The 21,083-nt window shown below is 42.2% G+C and overlaps 1 protein-coding gene across 2 annotated transcripts in view; it reads right to left on the bottom strand.

Annotated features, from left to right (window-relative positions):
* Nucleotides 1-9,222: 9,222 nt before the first annotated feature.
* ENPP3 (ectonucleotide pyrophosphatase/phosphodiesterase 3) overlaps nt 9,223-21,083 on the bottom strand; it is a 90,952-nt gene continuing 79,091 nt past the window's right edge. For both annotated transcript variants that reach the window (XM_058671136.1, XM_058671142.1), the window contains 4 exons: nt 19,019-19,096; nt 18,061-18,193; nt 14,438-14,594; nt 9,223-9,495 (listed from right to left, as the gene is read on the bottom strand). In XM_058671136.1, the coding sequence (XP_058527119.1) occupies nt 9,325-9,495; nt 14,438-14,594; nt 18,061-18,193; nt 19,019-19,096 (539 nt within the window). In that variant the 3' untranslated portion in view covers nt 9,223-9,324. The remainder of the gene's footprint in view (nt 9,496-14,437; nt 14,595-18,060; nt 18,194-19,018; nt 19,097-21,083) is intronic.

Consider the following 21,083-nt stretch of genomic DNA (forward strand, 5'->3'; position numbering starts at 1 on the left):
CTGTCTCCACCCATTTATCCAACCCTACTCATCTGTAGAGAAAGTAAGTTTTCACTTGGCTGGAAAACTCTACTTTCCAATTATCTTAGTATTGCAGGATGAAGTAAATAAAAATTTGTCATTTGAGTTACAGATAGAAAAGGAGAGACAGAGATCTTTCGATTCATTCCCCAGATGACCACAATGGTGAAGACTGAGCCAGGCCAAGACTAGGAGTCAGGAGCTTCATTTAAGTCCCCCAACATGTGTCAGAAACCCAAACACTTAGGTGTTTTTCCATCGCTTTTATTTCATTGTCAGGGAACTGCATCACAATTGAAGCAGCTGTGGCTCATTAGGTGCCCATATGGGATGCTTGTGGCAGTTTCACTTGCTGTGCCACATGGTCGATCCTGGATTAAATGAATATGTTGGTGATGTTAAAATTAAGTTTCTCACTAGTGGAGAAGGAAGATACAACTATGAAATGAGCAAAAGTTAGAATAAGTCTTGTAGCATTGTGGTAATTTGATTCATTGTTTTTTCATTTTAGTAGTCACAAACACAAACAGATTTATGGACAGATAGAGCCAAAGCACTGTAGATATAGCCTTGATTTTGTAGACTGAAACTTTATGTCATTAGTGCCCACTAAATGGAACTGGGACTCCCTATCCCACCCCAGCTGTAGGCAACTACCTAGGCTCTATTTGTACCTAGGCAGGTGTTACACTTCCGGGAGAACCGCAGCTAATAGCCGGCATGCATTCTAGGCCTGGTTAATGCCAAATTTGTGTTAACTGTGCCAGTATGTCAGCATAGTTGCCTATTCTTTTTGTTGTTGTTGTTGTTTTAGATTTATGGGGAGGCATATCAACAGACAGGGTGTGGGGATCCATACCTGATCCTGTGTGGGCCCCAGGAAGGCGGGCAGGGCCCCAGGGCAGCATGACAAACTGTCAGAAGCCTGGGCTTGGGGGTGCTGCATGCACGTGGGCATGGAAGGGGGCTGTGGATTGCTTAGGGAAGGGGATCTAGAGATGTGTGGGAGGGAGGATTGCTGAGAGAGAATGTAACAGGTAGTGTGTAACTTCTGGGGGACTTCCACTAACCACGCTACTGCACTTTCAGATAATAAGAGGGTAAAAACCAAATTAGTTTGGAGGAGGGAAACTGGAGGACCTCTTGGGGCCAAACCAATTCACCTGCCCATGTGGCAGATCTGAACTGGGCTTGTTGGTATCATTCACCATCTACTGATGCATAAGAAATCATGACTAGGGGCCTGCCTGGCAAGGCTCAACCACAGTACTCACCAAAGACATTTGGGTAGAGGTGGATCATATGAGGCTGGACCATGACACTAACCAGTATGTGAGAGAACTAGGTCTGGGAGTAGATTATATGGGCTCACCCTTGTGGGACTCCCATATCAAATGGTATACTTGAGCACTAGGAGTGGTGATGGATCAAGCTAGGCATGGCCATGGAACTCACCAATACTCATGGATCCTGGGGTTGGGAACTGTTACAGGGTATGAGCGAGATCACATAGACATGTCTAAAGTTTTATTAAGGAGTCTTGATTAATCAAACTTGGTGATAATAAAGCATACTCGAAACAGCAAATCACAAGTCCATATGGCAATCCAACCAATCATAATCCAACCAAACATAATCCAAAGGGGGAACAAATGGTCATTACCCTTAAGTCCATCCGTTAAGCTGAAGACCAGCTTCCCCAACAATATAAGTTATCCTAAGAGATATACAACAAATAACCTGGACACACTTACAAAGCTGCAAACATTCACCTTTCCCTGGCTTCTCTGCCCACATTCCGCTACTGCTAGGCCTCGCCTCTCCTGGAACTCCAGATAGTACACAGGCCAGAAATAACATTACTATCTCCCTTGTCCAATCAAAGCAGTATACAGGGACCATGCTCGGGGGATTACCTGTCCTGGATCAGCCAAGAGTCGAGGTGCCAGAGTAACGAAAACACCTGACCAGAAAGAGAGGGAGTAAGCCCCTGCTTCAGGGGCCTTTTAAAGGGGCTTGTAAGGGGAGTGGTTACACAACAATGCAATACCGTCTCCTCTGAGTTGAGAGGTGAGTCACAGGTGGGCAGCAGCGAATACCTAAGTGTTGTGGGTTAAGGAGTTGGTTAGTGCTCATTGGGATGGGCAGGAACAGGAACTGGGCTTGCAGCTAAAAACATCTAGACTAATTGGACTCATCTGCATGCAATATCCTGGCTAAATTAGGATGTGGGGGGAAGAGTATTCAAGGCAAGGTGAAGGAGCAATAAAGCAAGACTTCATAGAGACTTATACCATCATTGGCTACACTCCATAACAGGAACAGACTGGACAGGCCCAGGTTCCAGCTTCTGCAGGTGCACCCAAGAATTGGATGTGTGGTGGCCCAGGACACAACATCCATGAGCACACACAAGGGTCAACTGAGGGGGAAAGTGTTATAGACTGTGCCACGTAAAAACTGGCATGCATGAAATCTGGGTATGGAAGTGGGCTGCTAGGGGAACCTGGGGAACTCCATGGTAGACGATAGCTCCTTTTGATGAGCATGAGTCAGCTGTATGTTGATCAGATCAGGGAGGGCTGCTTTACCTGCTGGACAGGAGTATGGGTTGGCTTTGCGCAGAGCAAGGCCAAACCAGAGGAAATTGACATGAGCAACAGCCAGGACAGAGTACAGATCATGCTGAGCAAGGCTGGACTATCACACCTCCTGGTTTGTATGTAAACCAGGGATGGGGGGCAGGCGAGGCCAGGCAGAGCTAGGTTATAGCATTCGCCAGGGGAAGTTGGGACTGGGGGCAGGCCAGGCAAGGCCAACCCAGGCTGCAACATCTAATGGCAAAGTCTAAGGCGGATTTTAGGTTATCCCAGGATGGTTCAGAGCAAGCACTGCCATGTGCAAGCTCTGTGACTGAGAGCAGGCATGGTCAGGGAACCAATGAGCACCCAAATTAAGCTGTAGTTTCTACTAGTAAGCATGGGAGCTGGAATGGGCACAGCAAACTACTGGCTACAGTATCCCTTGGCATGGGTATGGACTGAGTCTATGCCAGACTGGGCTAGACTCCAGCACCTGCTAGTGATCGCAGGAGCCAGGATAGGTATAGGCTGGATTAGGTTTTGGTACCCACTGAACCACTTGAGAGCTGGGTCTTGGGGTGTAGCATACAACAGTAAGAGCTGGAATTAGTGTGGTCTTGTCAGGCAAGGCTGCTGTATCTGCCAGGACAGGAGGTAGGCCAAGTCAGGCCAGGCAAAGAACAACCCAGTGTGTGTGAGATCTGTGATTGGGAGGTGATCTGATGGAGGAGCTTGGGGAACTCCTCTATCAGGGCACAGTCCCAGTAGTTGAGCACATGTACCAAGGCTGGGAGCAGCACAAACCAGGCCAGGTTATAGCACCCACTGGCATATGCATGGCTCAGGTCTGGGGGTGAGCCAGGTTGGACCAGTTCATAATACAAACTGGCAGAACCAGCACAAGGTGCTAGATAGGCCAGATCAGGCTACAACACCAGCTAGTTCACATTAGGGCCAAGATTGGGGACAGTCCAGGCTGGGCTAGGTTTGTAGCACCGATCATCAGGAGCTGGAACTGGGGGCAGGCTGGGTCAAGCCACTTACTAGGGTGAGGCGAGACATGCCAGACTGGACTGCAGCTTCCACCATCACATGTAAAAGAAATAGAGGGTCGGGGGTGAGCCTGGTAGGAGGACTGTGAGGACTTGTCTGCTGGGCCACTGCTCCTACCAGTGAACATGAGAGCTGGGACTGGCGGCAGACCAGGCAAGGAAGGGCTACAAACCCACTGACTTGCATGGGAGCTGTTAGGAGAAGAGCCAGGATAGTCTAAATCACCACATCCACTGGTGCATGCATGAGCCAGAGTAAGTGCAAGCTGGTAAGCTGGTGGGGCTTTGCCATAACATCAGCTAGCAGGTTCTGGGACCAGGGGCAAGTCCTATCAGGCTAAAGCACAGAATCATCTGATAAGTGCAAGATCTGGAGCTGGGAGTGGGCCTAGTGGGGAAATTATGGGCACTCTAATGGGCTACAGCTTCCACTGTTGAGCTTGGGAACCACGGCTGGAGGGCAGCCCTGGTTAGACAGGTGGTAACACCTACCAGCATGTGTGTGGGCTGGATGGTGGGATCAGTTGGGCTGAGCTAGACTGTAACACCCATTGATGTGTACGAGAGCTGAGTGGGATATAGGACTGACTGCAACAGTCTGCTGCACACCCGCATGCACAGAAATTGGGGCTGGGAGCAGTCCTAGGGGGGTAACGGGATTGCTCTGACTAGGTTATAGTTCCCACTGTTATGTAGGAGGACTGAGTATATGGTGGCAGGGTTGAGCTGGGCTGCAGTATCCATTGGTTTGCATATGAGATGGGGCTGGGGACAGAACTGATCAGGCAACTGCAACCACCATTGTGTGTGTGTAGGTTGATGTGGATGACAGACTGAGTCAGACCCTACACTGGCTAGCACACACAGGAGTCAGGTACGGAGTCACCTCAGGTGAGCTTTCTTTGGGGATCTCCCAAATTGCCGCTGGCTTCAAAATGCTAACCACAGGGAAGATCACAGAATCTGTGGTCTGACCATGGAGTGCATGTGTCAGAACTGGGCCTCTTTAGTTATTGAAGCATGTACAGCAGACAGCATGCCCAGATGCACATGGGGACATTGACAACCAGTTCACTGAGGCCTGTGGAGGATGTCCAGTGCCATGGAGGGTAGAATTAATTGGACAGCTCTCCCAGTCAAGTGTTGACAGCAAGTATCTTGGTGAGTGGAGACTTGAAGGTGGACTATGTCAGCTAATGGACCTTGGAAGGATTTCCTCATCCTTGGAGCAACTAAATCAACAGCACTTCAGAACTATCAAACCACTTAAGCAGTAACCTCAGAACATGTTCCACATTGGGGACCCTGGGATGACATCAGGTGGCCCCATCCTTGGGTGCTAATGTGGTTAGGCTGCTGGGAAAAGCACTCTCTCCTTATCTCCCTCCTCCCCTCAGACATAGGGAAAAAAAAAGGAGATTGGAGGCAGTTGTCCTGTTTACTTTCCCCTATTCCTTGACCCTATTCAGTGGTCCAAATGGGTGTGCATCCTTCTTCTTTCTTTTTTTTTTTAAGATTTATTTATTTTTATTGGAAAGACAGATATATAGAGAGGAGGAGAGACAGAGAGGAAGATCTTCCATCCAATGGTTCACTCCCCAAGCAGCTGCAACAGCCAGAGCTGAACTGATCTGAAGCCAGGAGCTTTTTCCGGGTCTCCCACACGGGTGCAGGGTCCCAAAGGTTTGGGCCGTCCTGGACTTCTTTCCCAGGCCACAAGCAGAGAGCTGGATGGGAAGCGGAGCTGCCAGGATTAGAACCAGTGCCCATATGGGATCCTGGTGCATTCAAGGTGAGGACTTTGACCGCTACGCTATAGTGCCAGGCCCACTGTCTATCCTTCTTAACTATGGAGACATCATCAAAAATAAAATGAATGTATTATAAAAAAAGAAATGACCAATACCGCAGTTATTGCAGGAAAAGTACAAGATGAGCCTGAAACATTCTTTCATACCTCAAAATAAGGAAGTACCCCCAGAAATCACAGAGATATCTCAAAAAGACATATGAGTCTACTTACAGGGTTTCCTGTAAACTGAACTCAAGACTATCTGAGTGTCAAAATAAATAATGGTCACAATGTATTTTGATCATTTGGGATAAAAAAAAAAGAAACCATGAATCCACACAGACATCAAACAAATAAGAATAGAGCACTTATTTTACAAAAAAAAAAAAAAAAAGACTAAGAAGTATAAAATAACAGAATTTTCGGGCTGGCACAGCAGCGCATAGGCTAGTCCTCTGACTGCCGTGCTGGCATTCATACGAGTGCCAGTTTGTGTTCTGGCTGCTCTATTTCCAAACCAACTCCCTGCCAATGGTCTGGGAAAGCAGAAAGAATGAGCCACTTCTTGGACTCCTGAACCCATGCAGGAGATCCAAGGGAAGTTTCTGGCTTCTGACTTCAGCCTGGCTCTGCCGCTATGGCCATTTGGAGAAGGAAATGGAAGCTGGAATGGAAGAGATGGAAGATCTCTCTCCTTCCTCCTCTGTCTCTGTAACTCTCCCTTGCAAATAGAGTAAAATAAATCTTTTTTAAAAATAAAATTCTTTAAAGTCCTTCTTTCACAGTCATCAAAGTAAAATCCAAATCAGGGAAGGCTTCTTAGTGGGAAGAAAAAAAGCCAACGGGTGAGATTTTAATCAGAAACAGGATGTGCAAAGCATCTCCAGCATCCTCCCATAAGAAGCACAAATTACATAGGAAGAATACTGTTTATAGACAAGGTCACTGAACATCAGCTTAACCATGTGCTTAAATTAAGCATGTATTCTAACACCACAAATGAGCAGTATGTCCTCCCAAATTTGAAGCCAAGAGGATGAATATCACCAATATGATGATCCTGCCAGAACTGTATTGCAGAAATTTATCATGAGCAAACATCAGACAAACCCAAATTGAGGGACAGTCTACAAGACACTCTTTAAAATATTGGTATGATTCGTTAAAAGCTAAGCAGTCATTACACATTGAGCCCAAAAAGTATGGAAAATACTGCATGAGTGATTCTATCTCAAGTCCTAGTCCAGAACAAAAGTTTCACAATGACATTATTAGAGAGAAAATGTGATTTATTGAAGATAATGTGATTATTAATAAATATGAGGGGCCTGTAAATTAGATTATAATAATTTATCAATGTTAGCCTTCCTGAATGTGGTTCTTTGAATTTATGACCTTGATCTTGGGGGGGAAAAAAACCCACATTTTAAATTTTACTGTATTAGAAGCAAACAGACTTGATGTTCATATATCCTCTGGGAAGTTTCAGAAATAAAGATGTACATAAACACACATAGTGAGGTGGTTTTACACTTGGTGAAGCTGGAAGAAGATATTCCTACGAGTGTTCTTTACATCGCTCTTGCAAACTTTCCGTATATTTAAAAGTTCTTCCTAAAAAGTATGTTTGAATGCAACTGACTTTATAGTCTCAAACTTCTAAAACAAAATGAAAAGGTCAGAGTTGTGGCACAACAGGATGAACTGCTGCTTGTAGTGACTGGCATCCCATATCAAAGTGTTGATTCAAGTCCTGCCTGTTCCACTTCCCGAGTTTTCTCAGAGAACATGCATGGGAAAGCAGCAGAGTGTGCAAGTGCCTGGGTCCATTCCCTCCATCAGGGCACCTGCATGGAGTGCTGGCTCTGGAGTTTGGCTTGGCCCAACTGCAGCCATTTGAGGAGTAAACCGGCAGTAAGAAGATCTCTTCTCCAACCAGAAATACTGTAGTTTGCAATATGTATCTTGTCATTTAGCCCCTCTTTACTGTACATTTTGCACCGTGTAAATTTTTCAGCCAATCCTCTGAGAGAAGAGAATGTGAAAAAAATACAGTGCTGCTAAACTGAAGTTTCAATTTTTTTGTAATTACTGATCATGGTTCAACTGAAATCCCAATAAAAACAGAAAGCAATAGAACTTGTTTTCTTTGATGCTCAGGTCACAAGAGTTTCCAGTCTCAGGGTCACCAAGGGTGAGGCAGGCGGTGGCAAGAACCAAGAGAGACAAGCTGGTGAGGAATGTCTGCTTTATTATGCACAGGTTACAGATTCTAAAGGGTAAGGAAGGGGAGGGCAGGAGGGAGCCTTCGGGCAGACCCCACACCCACCAAAGGCATTGCAATTGGCTGTATGACACGTCTATTTCCCTAAATCTTCTGGTCATGTCAGAGGTCATGTTCAGGTATACTCTCCTTGACCTTGTAGCCATGTTGGAGGTTACACTCCAGGTGTAGGCCTGAAGGCTGTGCCTAAGGCCGTGGGGAAATTAGGCTTAAGCCACGCCCTCCAGGAGGGGGAGGTTTGGTGATCACTCACATTCCAACAGCAGCAGAGCTACTGTTCTGAGCTGAACTCTTCTTGGTGTTGGAGATGATTTTGACACAAGCACTGTCTGAAAAGCCATAAACCTGAGCAATGGTATTGCCCTCAGATAAGAACTGGTACCTCTTTGGTTCAACTGGGAAAATTTAAAGAAACATATATGCAGAATTTCTTAAAAATTTTGGTAGTACAAAAGTCATAAAATCAACATTTTACCTAAAGCTCTGGACTTACTGTTACTTCCTGTCTCCCTCAACTCAGTATGGTTTGAATGAGAGGTTGATAAATTACAGCTTGAACTGTGCTTGCTTATGCAAATAGTTTCGTTGGAACATAGCTATTGTCATAGCTTATACATTCCATCTCTAAGTGCTTCCTGGCTGTGATAGCACAGCTGAGTCCAAGCATGCACTGCAAGTGATGATCCAGTCAACAGTGGGCCGTAAACAGGACAGTAGTTTCTTAGATTGCGGTGTGTAATGCGGCCATTTCTGTTTTTGTGTAAATATATCCTAGGATGTCCTCACAACAAACAGCACAACTGTGCATTTCCCAGGACATAGCTTCATTGTTAAGCAAGGCATGGATATACTCACAAGACGGTAAAGCCTGAAACTTGTGCTATCTGGCTCTATGTGGAATTTCCAAATAATGACAACATACCACTCATACAAATGTGCTGTCATTCTTATGGTTAGCAATAGCCATTTATTCAATATCTTGATCTACTTCTGTCCTTGGAGGGCAAAATAATATTCCAATGGTTGTTGGAGAAGTTCCATAATTTGACTATCTTGTCCTTTAGATCGTCTTCTGGTCTGAAATGCAGTTAAAAGAGACTATTTGGGGACCTGGTGCAATAGCATAGTAACTAAATCCTTGCCTTGCAATGGCCAGGATCCCATATGGATGCTGGTTTGTGTCTCAGCTGCTCCACTTGCCATCCAGCTCCTTGTTTGTGGCCTGTGAAAGCAGTAGACGGTGGCTCAAAGCTTTGGGACCCTGCATGGGAGACCCAGAAGAAGCTCGTTGTTCCTGGCTTCTAATCAGCTCAGATCCGGCCATTGTAACCATTTGGTGAGTGAAGCAGATGATGGATGGTATTTCTCCCTGTCTCTCTTCTCTGTAGATCTGACTTTCCAATAAAATAAATCTTAAAAACATGCAAGATGACTTTACAATAATGCATTTTCACAGAAATAAAAGAGAGAAAACAATGAAAATTAGGCAACAAGGCATTCGGGGGAATTAAGGAAAAATAAACAATTTTATTTTATGATTCTTTGGCAGGAAAAAATCATCTAGATTTTGCAAATATTATTTTCCATAATGATTTAAATCTCAGTTTCAAATGTGGGTAAATATGTCTTCAGTTGCAAAATTTCAGAGACAGGCTGTTGTTTTTCCTGATAAAAGTCCAGTCCAGTAAGAAGTTCAACATCACGGACCCGTGCCACGTGTGCTTTGAATCTTTCTTCAACCCACAGATCTTCTGTTTGGTTTCCCTGGAAAGGAGAAACACAGGGCTATTTTCCACAGAACATGACCACTCACTAACTGAAAGACATTTTGTTACTCAAAAGTTGTCCTTTCTCTAATGGTTCTGTTGCTTTTAATCTGACTTTGCTGAAGTGAAACTTTGTTGCTTATTAAATTAAAAAAAGAAAAGCAGAAGTAGAAACTATAGGAAACATAGCCCACCATCAAACCATTACTTCTTCATCGTAAAGAAATAAAAACATTGCAGATGAAATTAAGTCCCTAGCATTCCGTGGCTAGGGGCTAAGCATTGTAAGTCAGTGTGAAGTCTGTTTTTTAAGTTCTTGCCACAAACACATAAGTTTGTAAAACACGGTAATGATTTATAAGTTGTCACATTTATATAAATGACATTATATTGTAAATGCTTTTTCCAGTTATTTGTTGATTCTGTTTTATGTTTAAATTCACGGTGTCATATGTGAGTCTAGTTAAGTGATTTAGTTCTGTTGAGGTTTGTGATACTCCCATATTTAAATGTGTAAAAATTTTAAATTATCTTTTCTATAGAATTTTGCTGTTATAAGTGATAAATAACACTGAAATGACTACCTTGGCATATGTCTCCTGTGTTTAAAGGCATGAATTTCTAGCCCGTGCATTAAAGTTGCTAGCTCATACAGTACACAGTTTTTGCTTCACCAGATTTTAAACTTGGCACTCCTCACAGAGTCTGTGCCAACTAGCACTCACACAAACCACGCAGCATTCGTCTCACTGAGCTACCTTTGCCAACTGGGGTGGGAAAAAGGCAGTTTTATACCTGCTGAATTTTTAAAAATCTGAGTATTATTCATATTATATTATTCATATTATATTATGAATAATACTCAGATTTTAAAAAATTCTCTGTTCAGCTATTTCTTGGACATTTGACTTTTAGCAAGTTACCATTGTATAAAGTAGTTCAACAGTTTAGAAGCAGGGATTTCTATGACATTCTTTCCTCTTGCTTTATTAGTTCTCCAATGTTTTTAAATTTCAGACCTTTTTTTTGCCCAAATACAAAGGTTCTAAAGTTTACTGTTTTGGTTGAGCATGATTTATTAACATGCATTTGCTTTCATTACAGTGGTCTGCTTGCTCGTTAGATACACATGCTGTATCTGAGGCCAAGCAAGGATAACAGGAAATTATTTTTGTTCCTAAACACTGAAAATATGGTTTTCTGTGTATGAGATTCATGATGCTAGTTACTTTTTCCTAATAAATAAGTAAATAAATAAAAGTGGCCTAATTTGAGCTTATTCCTCTAATGAGGCTCCAATTTAGTTCTTTTAATCTTTTTTCTTGCCTTTCTTATTATATATGTCAACAGTATTTAATTTTTTTATCAATTTTTCTATAAAGCCTTTGCTACTTATACACTCCCTACTATTCTCATCTCTCTCTCTCTGTCTCTCTGTCTCTCTCTCTCTCTCACACGCACACACACACACACACACACACACACATACACACACATACACACACACACACACATCCCTGGTTTATCTGGTATCTATCCAACAAAACTCCAGTTGTAGCAGTGTGACCCAATAGATAGCAGCTTTGCACATACGAGGGACTCTCATAAAGTTCATGGAAAATGTATATTATGGAAGTCTGCATGGATTTAAAAATGTTTTTACACCGAAATAAATGTATACTTTAGCACCATTTTTCATAAGCTTTTTTGAGTGCCTTTGTATATAGTTTTTACAAGTTCCAGGTGAATACATACTTTGATTCCACATTCAAATATATTAGACATGCCAAAGAAACAGAAGCAATATATACCTACAATACAAATCACTTGGTTGTTGCTGTTTGAAACAATATCTGCATCACTGTTTTCCTCTTGAATCACTCCGTTCCCTCTCCTTAGTCACTCAGTCTGAACATCGCGCCTACCGCACTAGACTACTGCTTTGTCAAGGGTGACCTAATTGGCTGGGTTTTCTGCAGACATTTTGCTTTGCTGGTGTGCCAAGCTTCTGACACTTTCTCCTTTCTCAGGCCCAGGGCTACTAACTGTTCCTTTGTTCGGTGACACCTGTTTCCTTACCTGACTCTACTTGTTCAGGTACCAGAAGTGCAGACTTTCCTTTACTTTAGTCTAAGGACCTCTTTTCTCCACTCTGTCTCTTTCAGCAGTTCTATTTCACTTCCTTGATTTATTACCAGACCTACATCTATCATTCTGATTTCTCTTAATTCAAGTGTAAGGCCTAATTTGGGGTGTCCCATTGTTATGCTGCCCTCTATCTCTCAGGCCACTTTGAGAGAGAGAGCCATTATACTCAGGAAAGAAAATTTGAAAGTGCAGAGTTGTCATTCAAGGTGACTCTTAATGTAGATCAACTGTTGAATTAAGAGCTAACAACACAATTACCTGCTCTACTGATAGTGGAAATAGTGGTCAGCTTGGGCATATACTGCACCTGCTCAGTGATTTGAGTATAAGGCAATTAATTTTATTATATGCTGACTTCAGACTATAGCTCCAATGTGAAATTTCACTGCTACAACAGACACCATTCTCTTACTGTGTATCAGGAACTAGAGTATTATAATACTCTAAAAGGATTATGTCATTTAATCCTCACAACAACTTCATAAGTAGAGGTGACTTATTTTTTTTTTACTGATTTTTGCTTGTTTTTATTTCTTTAAGATTTATTTATTTATTGGAAAACCAAAGAGACAGAGAAAAAGAGATATCTTTTATCCACTAATTCACTTTCCAGATGACCACACTGGCCAAGGCTGGGCCAGGCAGAAGATTCATCTGAGTCTCCCATCTGGGTATACAGGCCCAGTGCTTAAGCTACCATCCAGTGCTTTTTCCAGGAAGCTGGATCAGGAGTAGAAATGCTGCAACATGAACCTGTGTTCATATGGGATGCTGGCATCACAGGCAGTTGCTTTCTCTCTACATAACAATGTTGGTCTTGTGAAATTTTCATATACATTAAGTATAATACTTAAGGAAAGTGACATTAAGTTATTTATCCACAGAGGCCAAGGTTACTAAAGCCATGATGTCTATTTTCAAAACCCATTTAAGGGATGGGCCTTGTGGCACCATGGGTTAATCTGTCTCTTGGAATGCCTACATCTGATGTCTGAGTGTCCGGTTCAAGTCTCACTCACTCCTTTCCTATCCAGTTTTCTGCTAATGAGCCTGAAATGGGTTCCTGCCATCTAGGTGTGAGACACAGACGGAGTTGTTGATTCCTGGCTTCTGATCGACCCAGTCCTGCTGTTGAGTCAGTGGATGGAAGATCTCTTTCTCTCTTTCTGTCTCTCATTCTGCTCTCCTACCATGCCCAGTCTCTTTGGCTTTCAAATAAAAAATAACCTATTTAAAATGCTAATCCATATTGCTTTTCTTATTTCTTTCCAGATACTCAAACCATCTTTCATAGTGAAAAGCACTGAGAAAACAATCAGCTGTAAAATTCCTGATTGTTTGGCACATTTTCTAAATTTCCAATCACCTAAAATTTCAATCACTTTTGACTCTTCCCTATCCAGTCTTCCCCTTTCACATAGCTGACTGACAAATTTTATTTACTTCACAGTCTCTCTCATAGTTATATCTTGGTTTAAGTTAATACTTATCACATTATGCTTTGTAATTATCATTAGAGCATTATGCTTATTATATATTGATTACACATATTTTCACTTTAATATTTTATTATACTCAGATATGTATGTATTATGGTTATATTCATTGCAATTATCTTTATAGCAGGATACAGAAATTTTCTGAAGATATCAGGTAATGTGTAATTCATTAGTGATGACATTTATTCAATAGGGACAATGCCTTATTAATTGGAGGGGGAGATCACTTTCAATTTAGATGACAAGGAAGACTTTTACACAACACAATGAAGTAAGGCTGGATTGTAGCAGATTGGAAAGAATAAGGTCAGGGCCAGTACTGTGGCTCAGAGGGTTAAACCCCTGGCCACAACACTGGAGAGCCAGTTGGAGTCTTGGCAGTTCTGTTCCCTGTAATATACCTAGGAAAGCAGCAGAGGATGGTCCTAGTTCTGGGGCCCTCGCCACTTGATTGGGAGGTCTACATAGAGTCCCAGTCTGTTGGCTTTGACTTGGAATAGTCCCTACAGCCTTAGGGGGAGTGAAAGAACAAATGGAAACTCTGTTTCTTTGTTTCTTCCTCTCTCTCTGTCACTCTGCCTTTTCAATCAACATTTTTTTTTTTAAGAAGAAAATTCTAGAGGAAAGAACAAGGGCAACAATGAAGAGGTAGCAAAACTCAAGAAATGTGCAAGTGATTTCACAGACTGGTTAGTTTAAAAATAAATCCTCAAGTTCAACTGAGGTTAGATTTTTGAAAAGACTTAAATATAGGCTGGGAGGGTTTTTTTTGTTGTTTTTGTTTTTCTTTTGTTTTGCTTTTTTCCCTCAGTGTAGATAATCAAATGTTTTCAGGTGCGGAAATATGAAATAATCAAAAATTAAATTTTAAGATGAGTAAGTTGGTGGAGATGTGCGTAAGTGAAGACTTACGAAGACAGGAAACAACAAATTTATGGAAGATTCATTTTCAAAAGTCCTGATAGAAGAGCAAAAGGCCCAGACCAGGGCTTGAAAATGTTTTCTCTCTTACACACCCATCATACTCACTCCAGACCTACATCCCCTACACTGAAAAACATTTTAACCTTGATTTCCTGGAGGGGGAGTACCATGCATGCAGATATATGCTTCAATAGAAATTATCTACACAAGGAACAATTGTCTAAGAAAATGCTTGAAAATTCAGTCATTTTTATGAGGGTGCTACCCATAAAACACCTAAGGTCTGTCTTTAAATCAGAGCCTCTCGTATGAAAGCCCCATTGAGTGTAGTCTTGTCTCGGGGCCTACACTCTCTCAAGGCATACTTACAGGGCAGCTCTCCAAATTGGTGGATCGGTGAGGGATGATGAAGGGTAGGACATCCAGCCACCCAGTGCAGTCGTTAGGTGTTTCAACGGTGTTTGCACAACTCGACAGCACCACAAAGTAGTGTGTTGGGATGGGAACATTGGTGTTGGCTATGTGGCTAAAGACAAAATAAGATCTCATGTTACTGCATGTTTGCTTAAACAGAGAAGGAATGCCTTTACCATAGTTTTAAGGGATGCCAAAGTAAAAGCATTGCAGAAGACACTGACGAATAAGAAGTACAAAGTCTTACACATGTTTTGACTTCAATCATCCAGAAGAGATATTTATCACAAAAGTAAAAGTCGATTATTCAAACATACATGGAAAAAATAAAACACAAATAAGAAAGCATGTTAGTCTGACTCCTGTGTTTGCTACTGGTAATGGCTTTATACATCATAGCATTGTTTTCTAACAGAGGAGAAACTGAGGATGAAGGAGCCAAATTCCAATTCCAGCCATACACTTCCACTAAATGTCTGGACTTGCACTTCACCTTGTAACATTGTATGACTGAGTTTCTTCAGTTTTAACAAGAGGATTATCCTGTGCTTTCAACTTCAGAGAATAAACACGGGGATGAATCCCTCTGACATGACAGTGCTTTGGTTTCAAATAACAAACGTAAAAGTGCCTTTTAAAAGCATTGAGTGCAAATAAAGGTAAAGTGTAGGACCCGGCAAGGTAACCTAGTGGCTAAAAATCCTCACCTTGCACACGCCGGGGTACCATTTGTACGCCGGTTCTAATCCCAGCAGCCCCGCTTCCCATCCAGCTCCCTGCTAGTGGCCTGGGAAAGCAACAGAGGACAGCCCAAAGCCTTGGGACTCTGCAACCACGTGAGACTCAAAAGAGGCTCCTGGCTTCTGGCTTCGGATTGTTGTGGGCTGAGGAGTTGATTTACATTCCTTAAGCTGAGCACTCAGGAATCGGGCCTAAGGCAGTAGCACCTAGCCTTTGCAGACTCATTGGCATCCTATTGTCCTGTTGATGGGCTTGGGGGAAAGAGGAGATACTATGGTAATAAAGAGGCTTGTGGAGAGACGGCTCAGAGAGCTCCCAGCACTTGTAACACCATCATGGTCTCCGTGTGTTGGTGCTTTTTGCTCGGACATTCGCCGTGCCTACTATGCCGGCTCAGCTAGCCGCGACACGGATCAGCGCAACTCCTGCCATTGAGGCCGTTTGGGGAGTGAAACAACAGAAGGAAGATCTTCCTCTCTGTCTCTCCTCCTCTGTATATATCTGGTTTTACAATAAAAAATTTAAATAAATCCTAAGAAAAGGTAAAGTGTAAGTCTCAGTCCACTAAAAGGCAAATCAGCTGTACACAGCTACATATTACTGCTATTTAAACCACAGGCTTAGGTCAGACTCGCCCAGTCCATGTTCTGGCTTCACCACTTACTGAGTTATTGTTGAGTGTATGCAAGTTGCTTGACCTCTCTGTGCCTCAGCTTGCTCATCTCTAAAGCCTAAGGCCAACTATCATAGGCTGCTTTGTTTAAGTGCCAATGGGAAGTGCTTGGCTCTGCAGGAGTTTGTTACAGTCATTCTGCAATGAAAGGTAGGCTCAAGACACACTGAACTAAGGACAGAGTGAAAACAGCAGAGAAACGCCACGAGAATTCCTAAACACTTACTAGTCATAAATGTTACTTTATCAGAGAGTACAGGTATGAGTCATCACTTCACGTAACCCATTGTTAGTCATTACAATTGTTTCGTTTGTTCCTTTCTACATTTTGTTAAAAACAGAAACAATGGATGAAACTTCAAAATACACTATTACTGTGTGTTGCCTTCAAAACTAATGAGCAACATGTATGAGCAGACATAGGAAAATACACCGATTAATAGCACGGCTTGTCTATAGGCGGTCACCCTCTGTTCTCTGCCTTTATTGTGTTGCATTCACTATCCTTGTGAAATTTCCCTTAGTCTTTACTTCATATTCCTTTCATTCATTGTTGGACTGATTCTAAAACCAAATATTCTATGTCTCCTGAGCCTTTACAAAATCTTATTTTATTTTCACTTATTACTTCTGAAATTTTCTAAATACATTTTTTAAGAATTTTTTTTATTGGAAAGTCAGATATACAGAGAGGAGGAGAGACAGAAGATTTTTCATCCATTGACATACTCCCCACATGGCCTCAACAGTCAGAGCTGGTCTGATCTATAGCCAGGAGCCCGGAGACTCTTCCGGGTTTCCCACTCGGGTACAAGGTCCAAAGGCCTTGGGCTGTACTCAACTGCTTTCCAGGCCACAAGCAGGAATCTGGATGGGAAGTGGGGCCACTAAGATTAGAACCGGTGCTCATATGGGATCCTGGTGCGTGTAAGTCAAGGACATTAGTCGCTAGGTTATCGCACCAGGAACTCTAAATATAATTTTTTTGAAGATTTATTATTTTTATTGGAAAGCCAGATATATATAGAGAAGGAGAGGCAGAAAGGAAGATCTTCCATCTGATGATTCACTCCCCAAGTGAGCCGCAATGGGCCGGTGCGTGCCGATCTGAAGCCAAGAACCTGGAACCTCCTCCAGGTCTCCCACAAGGGTGCAGGAACCCAAGGCTTTGGGCCATCCTCGACTGCTTTCCCAGGCCACAAGCAGGGAGCTGGATGGGAAGTGGAGCTGCCGGGATTAGAACCGGCGCCCATATGGGATCCCGGGGCGTTCAGGGCGAGGACTTTAGCCACTAGGCCACGCTGCCAGGCCCTAAATATAATTTTTACCACACACTTTAGCCTAAATATTTGCCATGTTCATTTTTTTCTTTTTTCGTTTTTTTTCTTTTTAGATTTATTTTACTTTTATTGGAAAGGTAGATCTACTGAGAGGAGGAGAGACAGAGAGACAGTTCTTCCATTTGCTGGTTCACTCCCCCAAGTAGCCCCAACATCCAGGGCTGAACTCCAAGGTCTCTCACGCTGGTGCAGGGTCCCAAGTCTTTGGGACATCCTCAACTGCTTTCGCAGGCCACAGCAGGGGGTTGGAGTGGAAGTGGAGCAGCTGGTACACGAACTAGCACCCATATGAGATCCCAGCAGATGCAAGGCTAGGATTTAGCCTTGAGGCTATTGCACATGGCCCTAATTTGTTTTCTTCTTCTTAATACTAAAATACACCTGCTTGAAAACAGTCAACAATAACATCTGTCTAATTATGTTATATAATATTGAGACTGTTTTTCATTCAAAATCTTGAATTTCCTCCTCATGATATCCTATTGCTAATATTCTTTAATTTACTGGGAGAGGTGACTTGGTGTAGCAAGTAGTGCCACTGCTTGCAATGTGGCAGCGCATGTGTGTACCAGCTTATGTCCCAGCGGCTCCACCTCCTACCCAGGACCCTGCTAATGGCCTGAGGAAGGTGGTGAAAGATGGCTCAACTTTTGGGACCTCTCTCACCCATGTGAGAGACACAGATAAATCTCCTGACTTCAGACATCACTGGCCATTTGGCTGTTTGGGGAGTGAACTAGGGATGGAAGAGTCCTCTCTCTTTCCCTCTTACTATGTAACTCTGCCTTCCAAATTTTAAAAAACAGTTTGTAAAAGATACTTACGCTGTAATTTCTTCAGGAGTATCAAAATGACCATCATAATTGTAATCAAACACTGGACCACTGATAATATTTATTCCATTTCTTTCCGCAGCGTATTTTACAAGAACAACATTATGGAAGTAGTCCCACATTTCTAAAAAGAAAAGAGTAAGATGTGTAAACTATACACCTTTATTAAACATGGAAATGTTTTTAATTATAGACAGACACATTTCGATGGTGTTAAAGTCTGCTTCATAATTATCCATGGTGATTGGACAATTCGACAATATATCCCATACAACAAAAACAAACAGCCATATTTGATTATATACTTTGTTGTTTTAGGCTCAGTCCTGAAACTACAGTCAAGTGTGGCTTCTAAGTCCTTGCATAGGCTCAGTTGCTTTTGGAGCAGTGAGCGTTAAAACTGGCCAGAACACACATAGTGCCTTATTAGTTATTTCACTGGAAGTAAATATCCACTTCATTTACTTATGATGAGCATCTATAAAACTAATTTTGTGGAATATCTCTTTACAATTAAACTTGGTGGGCACCAGTACACATCCAAATTGTTCCACTTCCAATCCAGTTCCCTGGTATTGACCTGGGAAACAGTAGAACATAACTCAGGTGTTTAGGCCCCTGCCACCACGTGAGAGACCCAGATGAAGTTCCTAGCTCAATGTTGGTGTTGATACCATCTGGGGAATGAATAAGCATGTAGAAGATCTCTCTTTCTCTCTCTTACTTGTCTACAGCCATACCGCCCTGAATGTACCTATTTCCTCTCTCTCCACCTCATTGAAAAAAAATTAAATTTACAAGTTTTTCAAAACTGAATTGGAAAAGAAAGTGTGTCAGGGAGCTTCTTATACTTACATTTAAAACATTTGAAGAAAGACTCTTAATATCAGGAATGAGTCACAATAAAAGTTTCATTTATTTTAAAGCCAATAATCTAATATATACTTACTTTTGAACTCCTCATACATAGGGACCAAATTACTTGTAATTAAAGCATCATATTGACTCTCAGAGGTTTGGTTGTTGGCTGAAAAACAAATAGAATTTACATAAAAATGATAAAAGAAAATATAACATTCAAACCATATTCATTAGTACTACCAATTAAATTTGCCAACAGTCAGAACATGAGATGCTGGGACTCCCTTGTAGAGGTCATCAATAATGCCGGTTTTATGCTTCTGATTCTTTCAGTGGGCTGAACTATGATGCCAAAAGAGACATACTCAAATCCTAACTTTCTTCCTCTCCAGTACCTTTAAACCTATGTCATCCAAAAAGGCTCTTTGCACACACAGATGTCTTAAGACAGCACATCTTAGTGGATGAGGGGAAGGATCTAGATCCAAATAATTAATATCTTTATAAAAAGGAGGAGAATTGAGAAAATACCTAAGAAAGAAGGCCATACAGAGATGGAGACAGAAAAAAGAAATGATAGAACTCCAAGCCAAGCCACGGCTCCAGTCACCAAAAACTGTAAGAGAAAAGAAAGGATTCCTCTTCTACCATCTTCACACGGAGCCACAGCTCTGTCAATAGAGCCTTGGTTTTAAGTCTGCAGCCTTTGGGACTGAGAGAGAATGTGTTTTTTGCTACTTCCAGTTACATTTTGTGATAATTTGTTGTTGGATATGGAGTTACTGGATATGTGCAAAATAACATTGCTAGAAAAAACTTCTTTGCAAGATCAATAGTGTTTTCACTCAATGAAGACAATGAGAACACTGCAGATGAATGCTGCTGGGGACTCACTTGTAGGCCTTCCACTAGGCTGAGTGCCAAGTGAATGTGCTCCAGGAGACCATTCAGGTTTAACTCTTAGCTCGCATACTCGCACCTGTACCATGTGAGCAGAGCGCTGAATTCTGTTTCATGTGTCTCATGGCAATCAGCTCCTGCAGTTACTGTGAAGATTCAAAGCAGTAAGCTACTAGTGTTTATTATAATTCTTTTTTTTTTTTTTGCGTTTCATTTTATTTTAGTTAGTTTGTAGGAGCACCCAACTGGAGACATATTCTCTTCAACAATTTTTAAGCATAGAACCCAGTGTTGTTGGCTTTAGGCATGGATTTACCCATTTTCTACTGCTATATGAAAATAATTGAAGCCAGGCACTTTATAAATAACAGATTCATTGACTGCATGACATTGGAGACTGAAACTCCAAGATCAGGCAGCCCCATCTGACCTGTGGTGACAGCACCTGTCACAACGTGGCAGGGAACCAGAAAGGGAAATGACTGTGCAAAAGAGATCACACAGTGAGACAGGAAGCCAGGGGTCAGACAGGGATCCCTCTTCCTCTTTTCACAACAGTTTACACTCAGAAGAATTGACACTCCTGGAGTCTAGCCTTAATCCCTTCCAAGCACAGTACCTGATGACCTACTTGCCATTTACTATGCCCCACCTCTGAAGGGCTCCACCTCCTAATGTTTCCTTCAACATCTGAGGTTATGGCGCACAAATCACGTCCAAACCAAAGTAGGGTACACTGCTCTAATGGAGGTCCCCAGAGCTTCTCCATCGTGCCTGGCTGAAACTTTACACCTACTGCTTACTAACTCCCCATTTTCCCTTCTCCAGTCACAGACAACCAGAATGTTAGTCTTTGATGCTGGAAATTTGGCTAGTTTAGATTGTGAAACACTTGACAACATGGATGAACTGTGAGGACACTTTACAAAGAGAAAAAATAGCAATGCGGTCACAGAAGGACAAATGCTGGGGACTGGCATTGTAGCATAGTAGGTAAAGCTGCCCCCTGCGATATGGACACTCAGTTTGGGTGCCACTTCAAGATCCAGCTGCTCCACTTCCTATCCAGCTCTCTACTGATGCACCTGGGAAAGCAGCAGAAGATAGCCCAAGTACTCAAACCTGCTTTTCATGCAGTGTTTGAAACACTCAGACACAGTAGAAACCTTTTTTAGTTTTTAAAACAAGAACTGAAAGCTAAAAGGGTCAAGCTAACATTATTTTGCATCACAGAAAAATAAAAAGTCATTTAT

Source organism: Ochotona princeps, chromosome 1 (assembly GCF_030435755.1).
Source record: "Ochotona princeps isolate mOchPri1 chromosome 1, mOchPri1.hap1, whole genome shotgun sequence".
In the NCBI taxonomy this organism is placed as follows: Eukaryota; Metazoa; Chordata; class Mammalia; order Lagomorpha; family Ochotonidae; genus Ochotona; species Ochotona princeps.